Genomic DNA, 13,287 nt, shown 5'->3' on the forward strand with positions numbered 1-13,287 from the left:
AGGACCAGGACATCATCAATGTAGCAGAAGCAGGCCATGGGTTTGGTGGCGCAGGAACTTATAATTTACAAAATATTACTTTAAAAACAGCTAATGGCTATTACACTTCATTTACATTGGCACCCACGCAAAATTGGAGATGTAAAAAAACATTGATAACAAATAGGTGCTCTGACCTTGTCACATGCACCTTAATAAAACCTATCTTCATCTCATACTCGTCTGTATTTTAGCTTTGCAGGAGGCAACAATAGAACAACCTGTAACCAGATCACGGGAATTTACACAGCAGCAGCACAGATGTATTTCAGGATATATCTGCTAATCTTGTTGGAAGCAGTAAGCTGCCCACTTAATGTGTGATTATGTTAGAAAGGTCATGGCTGCCTCTGACATAAGCAATGTGATAATGTGCAAAGAGGTCTAGAAGCAAGCAGGAAGCTACATACTGAGAGTTAGAGATTGGAAGTAGCAGGGTCTTCCAACAGCACAGAGTAGTGATGTGAGTCAACACGGCTCGGTAGGAAGCAAACTTCATTCACCCAATTTGTTTAGATAGGAATAGTGAATTTATTATCACCACCTCTGTATCATACAGCCAATAGGAAGAACAGTGAGTATGGCACAGAAACGGTAATTGAGGTCCAGATGTCCTATGTGCATACTCCTTATTAAAAGTCAAACGCAAGTAAAGAAAAGACACACAAAATGTATCTACTGCAGCGAGCTGGCAAGTTTGTATTTAGTATGGATCGGGAAAGATGTAGGAGATTGTTACATAATCTATTTGTTGTACAGTCATCTACAGTACTTAGTGAAAACAGTTTTCTTAATGGTTTTATATGCTATTTAAGGGATCATATATCTAATTAAAGAAAGAGCTGGAAGGGTATGTACAATGATTCAGAACTGTTAGTAACAATGTCACAGCAGCCATGAAACCAAACTGGAGATGTCTCTCTACTGTCGTTGCAGAAGTTGGCCTGGCCGTAGCGTTGTATGGATATATCATAAACAGTATATGTATACTCAAATGACGAATACTAAAAGGGGTCATTTACAATGCTGGGAAAATACAGCTAGTGAAATAAGTATTGAACACATCAACATTTTTCTCAGTAAATATATATTTAATGTGGCGATTGTAATGTAATTTACACCAAATGTCAGCAACAACCCTTGCAATCCACACATGCAAAGAAATGTAAGTTTTTTTAAAAGTTAATTTAAGTTATGGACATCTATGTTAAAAACCCGTGGGGGTGTTTAACTGCTACAGCGACCGTTTTTAGTTAACGCAGCGGTAAAACTCGTGCAATCCAATTGAAAAACAGGTACCGCTGCCCCCGCGCTTTAATCATTGGTGCTTGCGAATTTTTAGAGGAGTGAAGGGGAGGGTTTAACGCAGTCATGTATATAAAAAAAAAAAAAAAAAAGGATTGGCATACATTAGATTGCATTACACAACCTTTCTATTTTATAATATCTACATACAGTACTTTCTTTTAGCATATTTTTTATTTTGCTATTTTTTACTATAGAATCATCTATACCATGTCAAAACACATTAAAACATACATATTAGTACAAAAAACATTAATATAATTAAACTAGTGATTTTAGTGTTTTTATTTTTTTCATTCTTTTTTTTTTAAAATAAAATCAACTTTTTCATGTTATGCATTGCTGATAAACATTTTTTTTTTTTTATTGACAATGCACAGTGCTCATTGATGAAGGACACCAACAAACTAGGCAACTAATCGCCAATGGTCTTCTGACCAGCCTAGTCCTCTATACCCACTGTGCTCTAGGGCACTTTATATCAATTGGATTTTTTGAATGGTGGGCACATTGTGTTTTTGGTCATACACTGTTTAGTGTACACAGACTCATTATACAACCGTGGTTGCTTTTATGTTTTTTGTTTTTTTTATTTTTCTTAATAAGGTACTGCAATGTCAACTACTGTTTTATTATATACCTATGTATGTATTTTTAAGATTATGCTTTGATTGACAACGCATCGTTAAGCATAATAAATATATATTTATATCCGTTTTGGTCTATAGAGGGTAGTCTCTCTTTGCTTTTTAGGAGAACCTCCGCACCAATAGGATTTTTATTTTTAGTACATTTATTAGACTTCTTACAGCGCGACCCTCATTTGTTTTTTTGCCGATTTGTTTTTTTGCTGATAAACTGGTTTATCTTTTTGTTTTTTCATTATTACTGATTTCAAATAGTTTTCTTAGTTTCACACCCCAAAGAGGTGAGAGATAAAACAGCATATTGGCCTGTTTAACGCACCGCGTTAAAAAACAACTGAATAGCTTTTAACGCGGCTGCCTCTCGCACACCCTATACTTTCAGTAGATCTTCTACTTGAGCAAAAAAAAAAGGTGCGTTAAAAATTTAATTGAATACCGGGTAAAATTAACGCACTACAAAATGAAGAAAAACCGTGTTAAAATGATTTAACACAGTGTTAAAAAATAATTGGCGGTCAATTGAATACCCCTCTATGTCTGGATAACAGCCACAGAATCACTGACCTAATTTGTTATTCATTGTTATTGGTCATCATGCCTACCCTATGTACACTGTTCTGTATACAAGAGTCCACTACTTGTGTTGTCTGGAAAGCTGCACACACACACAGCTACCTGGGCTGCGCGCTCTAATGCACATTACACTGTGAAAGGGGAACCGTCATCCCAACTCTAGGGCGATTTGACACCAAATTAAGCCAAAACACAAGTGTGGAGAGTGTTGGCTTGCAGATGCCATCCTAATAAATGTATTTTAGAAATAAAAAAACTAGAACAACTAAACAGATAAACATTTTGCCACTTGGGGTTTGTGAAAATAAAAGAAATCCTAACATTTCAATTTCTAGGAATAATATGTAAAAATATAGCATTGCTCCTTTAATGGCATGTTTTAATATACACTAAGTGAAGCGTAAAAGCAACACAAGGCTACTTTTCAAACATTTAATTCGAATATGACTTGCAAATTGGGTTTAGCGAGAGCATTGGCTAACATAAGCAGGATTTTTTATACACACTCAACCCGCTCACTGAATGTGCATTGATCTTTGTCAATAACTGCAGGGACCGATGCCAAATAATACTTCAACTAAAAGCTTTACCAGAAATTACATTAAAATGTTACTGAAACGGAGAGAACAAAAAAAAAAAAAACACAGACTTATTTATTTTTTTGGGCTTACCTGTTCCTCTGATAACTGCGAAATGTGATTCACGGCCGCGTAGGACTCAATTTTAGGATTAAAGTGGTTTATAATGGCCCTGAAATAGAATGAAACAGCAATTTATATTATTACGCATGTCTATCTTCTCAGTCTGAGATTACAGGTTCTCTATACTAGCCACTGTTTTGATAGTTGCAGGAAACCCATCACTAAGTATATAGGGTTACATGCCCCAGAGAGGGTTACATGCTCAGTTCAAAAAATAATTGGCTGTATGCGGATTGGAAGCAGCAAGAGGTGCAGTTACCGAAGAGCAACGGTCATCAATTAGATGTGTAATCTTCACTGGATGTCAAACCTACAACTCAAAGGCTGGCAAAGATTTCTAAACCACAAGTTTCAAACTAAACCGGTATTTCAAAGAAGTAATTTAAATGTAAAGAAAAAAAGAAACTAAATCAATTTGACAAACTATAAATTATATATCGGACAGTATATCCCCATCATGTAACTTATTATAACATAGGAAGACACCAAGTAGCCCCAAGACTATAGAAGGGACGACGTCAGTACTCACCTTTTATCAGAAATTATTATTATGTTTATACTTGTGTTAGCAACACTTGTGTATTACAATAGGTTTAGCGAGGGTAAAATGTAACACTAGAAAGGTAGACTGAATTCTAAAGTGTATCAGCCACTTTGGAGTGACAGTCACCCCCGTCATCAGCCCCTCCCTCCTCCAAGGACTCAACTCCTTTAAAATAACATTTTTTAAAACACATCTGAATATAATTGTAGGCTTTTAAAGGCTTGTAAAAGAGTTGTACGCAAGATCCCACTCTGGATTTACAACACACAAACCCAAAAACATTCTAAAAAGGGAATGGAATCACGTCACAAACACAACAAAGAACAAAAATCAACAAATATTATACACGAAGCTGCCCCTTATGTGCCAGCGCCTCCACCCAAACCCCACCCCTAGAACACAACTTTCGACCAATGAACGCTAGAGCGCTTTCAGTTGCAGCAATAGACGTCTAAGTAGGTCCACGTCGACCTAGAATAATGTGTTTGAATAATGATGAAAGTGTATCGGTATAATATTGGTTCAGCCCACAAAATGCTCTGTCTAGTTGAAATGCATATAGTTTAAAAAATATATGTATTTTCAAAAATAGAACATAGTTAGCAAATAACCTAGATACATGGACTGATCCAGCATTTACTCTACCATGATGTTCTCAGCTACCCCGACAACCAACACCATGGAGGTGATGTTAGTCTCCCTGTCAGTGGTTGGGTCTCCCATCTGTCATGAAGGAGACGACTGACGGCCAATGCAATGCAGCAGTCTATCCTCTCCCAGGTGCTGTCGGTCACGGTGAGCCTGATTCGGTGTTGCCATAGAATAGGCAACATGGGATCAATATTAGAATACCACAGTGGTATTTGCTAATGACATTGTATTTATTTGCTTCAATTAAACTGGTGACTTTTACGAGGAATTTTGCACTGGTAGTTGTAAGTATATTAAACTTTTTAATAATGAAACCAAGCGGCATGAAATAAAAGTACATCCAGCCCACAGGACAGCTTCACCATCTCATAGACTGATAAACTCTGACTCATAGATTACATAATAAGCAGCACACTGTGAAGCATTCGTTGTTACTGCTAGCGACTCATCGTTCTTCCATTAGAGAGTTAGGTCCCGAGTGCACTCTCTATGCTCCTCTGTATACAGCTCCTTAAAGTGTCCTGATCCCTTTATGTGACTTGAGCCAATAGTGAGTGCAACAATAACTGCTTACAAGGAAGAATAGAAAGTTCCCATGTGCTTCCACCAGACAGGTTCACTGAACAGTGTCTGCGACTGTCCGAATCAGCTTTTACAGAGAAAAAGTGCAAGTCAGTAGCTGAGTGATGGAGAGGAAACACAGGGATGGGCCACAATCTAAACAGTTTCAACTGAAGTGACAAGTGCTATCCATGGCCATAGCTTCAGGCACAGCATGGAGCTCCAGAAAGGAGCAGAGGATGGATTCCCAAGCAACTAATAGAAGCGGTAGTATTATCAGGACACTAATAGAGGCGGTAGTATTATCAGGACACTAATAGAAGCGGTAGTATTATCAGGACACTAATAGAAGCGGTAGTATTATCAGGACACTAATAGAAGCGGTAGTATTATCAGGACACTAATAGAAGCGGTAGTATTCTCAGGACACTAATAGAAGCGGTAGTATTCTCAGGACACTAATAGAAGCGGTAGTATTCTCAGGACACTAATAGAAGCGGGAGTATTCTCAGGACACTAATAGAAGCGGTAGTATTCTCAGGACACTAATAGAAGCGGTAGGATTCTCAGGACACTAATAGAAGCGGTAGGATTCTCAGGACACATATAGGCGATATGATTCGCAGGACACCAATAGAGGAGACATGATTCGCAGGACACCAATAGAGGAGACATGATTCGCAGGACACCAATAGAGGAGACATGATTCGCAGGACACCAATAGAGGAGACATGATTCGCAGGACACCAATAGAGGAGACATGATTCGCAGGACACCAATAGAGGAGACATGATTCGCAGGACACCAATAGAGGAGACATGATTCGCAGGACACCAATAGAGGAGACATGATTCGCAGGACACCAATAGAGGAGACATGATTCGCAGGACACCAATAGAGGAGACATGATTCGCAGGACACCAATAGAGGAGACATGATTCGCAGGACACCAATAGAGGAGACATGATTCGCAGGACACCAATAGAGGAGACATGATTCGCAGGACACCAATAGAGGAGACATGATTCGCAGGACACCAATAGAGGAGACATGATTCGCAGGACACCAATAGAGGAGACATGATTCGCAGGACACCAATAGAGGAGACATGATTCACAGGACACCAATAGAGGAGACATGATTCACAGGACACCAATAGAGGAGACATGATTCACAGGACACCAATAGAGGAGACATGATTCACAGGACACCAATAGAGGAGACATGATTCACAGGACACCAATAGAGGAGACATGATTCACAGGACACCAATAGAGGAGATATGATTCACAGGACACCAATAGAGGAGACATGATTCACAGGACACCAATAGAGGAGACATGATTCACAGGACACCAATAGAGGAGATATGATTCACAGGACACCAATAGAGGAGACATGATTCACAGGACACTTATATAGGCGATATGACTCACAGGACACTTATATAGGCGATATGACTCACAGGACACTTATATAGGCGATATGACTAACAGGACACTTATATAGGCGATATGACTAACAGGACACTTATATAGGCGATGACTCACAGGACACTTATATAGGCGATGACTCACAGGACACTTATATAGGCGATGACTCACAGGACACTAACAGAGAAGGTATGATTCACAGGACACTTATATAGGCGATATGATTCACAGGACACCAATAGATGGGACATGATTCACAGGACACTAATAAAGGAGGTATGATTCACAGGACACTTATATAGCTGATATGACTCACAGGACACTAACAGAGGAGATATGACTCACAGGACACTAACAGAGGAGATATGACTCACAGGACACTAACAGAGGAGATATGACTCACAGGACACTAACAGAGGAGATATGACTCACAGGACACTAACAGAGGAGATATGACTCACAGGACACTAACAGAGGAGATATGATTCACAGGACACTAACAGAGGAGATATGACTCACAGGACACTAACAGAGGAGATATGACTCACAGGACACTAACAGAGGCGGTGTGGTCTCAGGGCTAGGTGAGTGATCACTTCCAGTTATGCAGGTATTCATTGTTCTCTTTTATTTGTTGGCTTTGTTGTGCTTTTAAACAAGTGTTGAACAGCCACAGAACATGGTACATAATAACTTCCACAGGCTATAACAGGCACTCAGCATCTTTCTTGTATCCAAACAATGTGTCAGCAACTGAGAATTGAAGCATTTATTTCCTGAGCCGCCATGTGCCTTGTAAATCTCGTACGGAGAGGTAATCCACAGGTTTGGCAGACTGATTAAAGAGACTGCAGTGAATCTTGATGAATCTTTTTATCATATACTGTCATGTTATAAGTTGGCTGATGTTTGGTAGACAGAAAAGCACTGAGGCTCTTTTATGTCCCTTTGCCTGTAATACATCAGTTGGCGCCCTGGGGTGTAGCGTAATACAGTCATAGTCTATACAGAGCCAAATATTAAATAAAGATCAACCAACGTATACAATCCTTAATTAGTTGGATTAAAACGTCATCCGTTGGTAAAACACACCTAGACAAGAAACACTGAACATAATGAAGGATCTCTAATCAAAGTATTAAGTTATTTTAAGATGTTTCAACAAAAGCAACAATAATCTAATGAGGTCCTGTGAACCATCCGTCAGTCAGTGTGCACCACCTACATCACTGGTCCTGGACGCAGAGGCTGCTTGCTCCCTTGAGCATTGCAGCGCTATTACGCCACGTCTGTGACACTTCAGGGAGCGGGAACCTCTCTGTATACAGTTTGGGGATAGAAGCTCTAAGGCAAGTCATCAATGGGACACAAGTATTAATTACAATCATCAAAGGACACGACTATTAATTACAATCATCAAATCTGAACTACTATTAATTACAATCATCATCAAGGAGGCACTATTATTAATTAAACTAATCAAGAGGGAGCACTATTTTTAAATTAATCAAAAAGGGAACGATTAATTACACTCAATAAGCGGGAGCACTATTATTACTTAAAATAATCAAAGGAGGCACTATTATTAATTAAACTCATCAAGGTGGCACTATTAAACTAATCAAGGGGCACAATTATTAATCACACTCATCAAGAGGAGCACTATTATTAAACTAATCAACAAGGGCACTATTAATTACACTCATCAAGAGGCAGCCCTATTATTAATGAATCTATTCAAAGGGGGCACTATTATTAATTACACTCATCAAGGTGGCACTATTTATTAATTAAACTAATCAAGGGGCACTATTATTCATTAAACTAGTCAAGGGGGCACTATTATTCATTACACTCACCAAGCGGGGGCACTATTATTAATTACACTCATCAAGAGGAGCACTATTATTAAACTAATCAACAAGGGCACTATTAATTACACTTATCAGGGGACGCATTATTATTTATTTATTAAACTAATCAACGGTGCCACTATTATTAATTACACTCATCAAGAGGCAGCAGTATTATTAAACTAATCAATTGGGGCACTATTAATTACACTCATCAAGAGGGAGCCCTATTACTAAAGAATCTATTAAAAGGGGGCACTATTATTAATTGCACTCATCAAGTTGGCACAATTATTAATTACGCTCATCAAGGGGGAGCACTATTAATTAAACTAATGAAGGGGGGCACTATTTTTAATTACACTCATCAATTCTGACTTTAGATCATAAAGGGTATACCATTATTAATTTAGATAATCAAGGGGCCTAGTAGGGTAGAATATTCTGAACCATGTGACTCAAAATTGGGTTAGTAACAGACAGATTCTGCAGATGTCTAGAACTTGACATGAGGGGCTGAACATCCTTATCCTAAAAGTAATTCCACCAGTTGGCATCATGTTGATAGTGCTGGAAGATACGGTCTACGATGGTGCTCCTGGATCTTCAATAAGAGTTTACCTGAATGGAAATGAAGCAATGGGGGACGGCTAGTACAACCTTTATGCTCATAAAATCAGTGACCACTCATGCACTGGGGTACTGTTGCCAACATTTCAAGAGACACATTGCTGGTGCATCTAAGCATTTTACCAATGATGACGCTCAACTGAAGTGCACTACAACCACCATCATGTCGAAAATAAATACAATACACTTTTTGACATTTAAATGCTCTTCAATAAATATTAACATTATGACCAGATAATTAAATTCAGAATCTGAGAATTACGTTTCTTATACAAAATTGTATTGGACAGGTAGGTCTGAATAATAGGGACATTTTAAGGGACAAACCTTTAAAACCTAGAACCTATCACTGACAATTAGGAACAGTTGTCATCTATGGATGGGGCACCAGGAAAGAAATACTTCACCATTGGGTGGAGGTAATCTCACAGAATTAATTTTATCTATTGGAACTTACCGCACCTTGCCTCTAAGAGAATGAAATGTTCCCTTGTTGTATTGGCATTTACCTGCGTAACTTACTCTACGTACAGTTCTCATGGATAGGTGCTTTAGTTTAAGTACGAGCATATAGTTAATCACATTCAGTCAAGTGCTCATTCCAAACGGCAGTTGTAAACCACATATGAACAGTGACATTTAAAATAAAAATAAACGTCTTAAAAACTACTTCAGTATTTTGTGTTTCAAAATTGCATATTTTCAACCTATTGTGGGAGTTTAGCTCCCTCTACTTTTAGTTGCAATAACAGTCGTATAATCCACAATGTTTAAACCCAGCATCAAAACAAAGTCCACAGTGCTTTCTGGGCTGCGTGCTGTCACACAAGAACATAATACTAACCCTGCTCGTCTGAGTTCCAACTAGCAGCAAAACAAATCTTAATTATACAGTGTACAGTCCCACAGTCATACTCTCCTTATAAGATATCAGCCACCAGGTGATCTCTACCACAATTAAACCCTTCTTTAGAACACATAGGATAACGTCCTGGGAGAAAAATACTTCCCTTCCCAGACTATATCAATCACTTTCTATCACTATGTAAATAAATAAATGAGCAATAAATAAGTAGGAAACAGATGTCATTTCAACATATTTATAAACAACCTTAAACTGTTAAAATTATGCGTTCTGCTTTTTTATTGTGCTTCAGAGGTGGTTTAATTTTAAAAGAACGATCTACTTTATAATCCTTGTTGTGCATTGCACAGAAAGATTAGTCCAATTAACATAGCCAGTAGTTACCCCACTCAGACGCAATGTTCTACATAAGGTTAATAAAACGTGCCACTCCTGTATGAAGAATTACATTTACGTCCCTTAAGTCCCATCACAAGTTATGTCAAGGAAAGTATGTGTGATATCACCCAAAATGGGCAAAGGTTGGGGTAGAACACTTCTACTACATATCTGGAATGTCCCAAAAATGGGCCATTCGGTGTAGGATTGAGGATGAGGAAGTCTGATTAGGAGCCTGTCAAATGTCACACAATGGTATTCGCTTTGATTGTGAGTGTTTTACACTATCTTGTAAATTATGGGTGAGATTTTTGGCGATCTTAGCTGATGTCAAGTGTAAGAAAAGATTGTACTGCAAGTCCACGCAACTGACACAATGAAACACTAGTCAATAAACCATGTTTGCGATTTGCTTCAAAAGACAATAATTTGCATTAAATCAGTAGATGCTTGGGCTTTAAATCGGCTGTAAATAATGCAACTTAAATACATACACCTTAATGTATCCATTATCTGTAATGAATATACTTCTTGGTACACAATGTTGAAATTTACTATAAGCAATAGGAAAAAGAATTATTGGGCATATATATCTTTTGTCTGCACAGGAAAGTTACAATCAATATAACTTTCTTTACATTTGGGATTGAAATTATCTTTAAAACCTGCAGCTAAATTTATATGACCTTCAAATACGTGATGATGATTGAGTAACAGGCAGCTGGCTAGTGCTACAGTATCATTAATACCAATCATTGTTCTCAGCCTTCTGTTTTTCTCACGGTACACCTCTTGGTAAACTTGTTCCTTTAGCCCCCACTACAACCACTACTCTGACAGTACTCAAATCTATCTCTGCTTTCCGTCTCCCCTTCTCTACCATCTTGTTTGACCAACAGTCTCTCTACTCAACGGGCCTGAGTCATTAAAGAGAGCAAAGCATAAAAAAGTAGTAACTTTGCACCTGGGCAAAACCATGTTGCATTGGAGGGGATGGTAGATTTAAAATGTGGGCACAGATTTATAGTTGGGGTAGGGCATGTCCTAGATCAAACTTTAAATTTCAATGTAAAAATAAAGCTATCAAGTGTTTGTGTGCTAGATGAAAAAACAGCCATTATTTAACTTATGTGCAAAATAATAAACTAATTTGCACCCCTTGCGTTGTAACAAGGTTTGTCCCGGAGAACAGTTACTCCTTTTTTTGCCTTACTATTCTTAATGACTCAGGTCCAGTGTATCTAAAACAGAGCTTATCTTATTCCCTCAAATCTCCCTCACTGTCAACATCTGAGTCTAAAAAGTCCATTGCCCACATGTCACCCTTAACTCCATTCCCTGCTTTACTCAACAATTTCATTCTCCCACCCTTGTCGCTTCCATATTCAAAATGTGGATAGAATACGCCCTTTTGCTGCTCAAAATACAACCAAACTCTTATGCATTCTCTTATCATGTCCAGCCTTGACTACTGCAACCTCCTCCTATCTGGTATTCACCTCAATCATCCTCACCTACTAAACCCTCAACACCACCCATTCATACATCACAAATCTCATCTCTCCCTTGGCTGTGTCTTACTTCTTATCTGGTAAATACTTCTCACTCCTGCCTAAAAGACTTTTCTTGTGCTGCTACCTACTTATGAAATTCCCCACTACGACTGTTTAGACTCTACGCAGCCGTCATATCTCTAAGGACTCTCTGAAAAAACCCATCTATCTATTAGAGCTTACCCTTTTCGTACTTAGACTGTAAGCTCTTACGAGCAGGACTCTCCCTACCCTTTGTTTGCATGTCTGCATCTATAATGTCTACCTTGTATGCCCCTGTTTTACATAGGTCGTCTCCAAGGGTGCTGAAGAGCTCTGTGGCACCTTTACAAATCAATGGCAATAATAATAATGGGTTTTAGAAGATAGAGGAATCCGTCCAAGATTCTCTTCTTAGTTCTTCCCTTTGACTTGCAGTATGCCGAAGTCGGTGGTGCTAATTTAAAAAAAAAAAAAGAAAAAAAGTCTGCAGAACAATACCTTCCGTATATTGAACTGAGAAGAACAAGTTATTGACCATATGATTAATTCCTGCATTCTGATTGGTGCCTTTTTGAACATCTGGATTTATGACTTGTTTCAAACCTTGTGAAGTGATTGAAAGGTGCTGAATCATTGGAGTTCCCAAATTCTCAAACCCTCAAATCTCAAGCACAATGCATAACGCTAAAATCAATTTGTCACAACAGCAAGTTTATTTTACTACAGACACAGGCAATTAAATAACAAATATCTTCATAATCAAGCAAACACAATTAAGTGTGTTACAGGGCACACATTTTTTTTTTTTACAATTTAGTTCCTCTCTGCAATCAATTAATCAACGACAAAAAGAGATAAATGAGCATTCATAAAATAGATTTCTTATGTGACATGAATACAAAAACATTCCCGTTCTGAAGGAAATGGCAGCAACATATTGTAAATATGTAGTGTAAAACTGGAATCTCCAGATGCCATTGTAGCGAAGTGTATAGTGTATATTTAGTGTGACAATTGAGAAAATGCGTTCATATTGTATTATCCCTGTGTACTTGTGTCTTGTGTAATATATATATATAATAATCATCATCATCTATTTATATAGCGCCACTAATTCCGCAGCGCTATACAGAGAACTCATTCACATCAGTCCCTGCCCCATTGGAGCTTACAGTCTAAATTCCCTAATATAGACACACACTCACATACAGACAGAGAGGGAGAGACTAGGGTCAATTTTGATAGCTGCCAATTAACCTACCAGTATGTTTTTGGAGTGTGGGAGGAAACCGGAGTACCCGGAGGAAACCCACTCAAACACATGGAGAACATACAAACTCCACACAGATAAGGCCATGGTCAGGATTCAAACTCATGACCCCAGTGCTGTGAGGCAGAAGTGCTAACCACTAGGCCACTGTGCTGTCCATATATATATATATATATATATATATATATATATATATATATATACATACATACATATACACATACACACACACACACACACACACATATTGAGATGTATGTGTCACAATATTAATGTTGCTAGACTCCCCTAGCCTCTATGAT

At 38.2% G+C, this 13,287-nt stretch overlaps 1 protein-coding gene across 1 annotated transcript in view; it reads right to left on the reverse strand.

Annotated features, from left to right (window-relative positions):
- Positions 1 to 13,287, reverse strand: part of ARMH3 (armadillo like helical domain containing 3) — a 111,255-nt gene that overhangs the window by 18,125 nt on the left and 79,843 nt on the right. The window contains exon 24 of the mRNA XM_075215893.1: positions 3,236 to 3,314. Coding sequence (XP_075071994.1) covers positions 3,236 to 3,314 — 79 coding nt within the window. The remainder of the gene's footprint in view (positions 1 to 3,235; positions 3,315 to 13,287) is intronic.

This window comes from Mixophyes fleayi, chromosome 6, assembly GCF_038048845.1.
Source record: "Mixophyes fleayi isolate aMixFle1 chromosome 6, aMixFle1.hap1, whole genome shotgun sequence".
Taxonomy (NCBI): Eukaryota; Metazoa; Chordata; class Amphibia; order Anura; family Limnodynastidae; genus Mixophyes; species Mixophyes fleayi.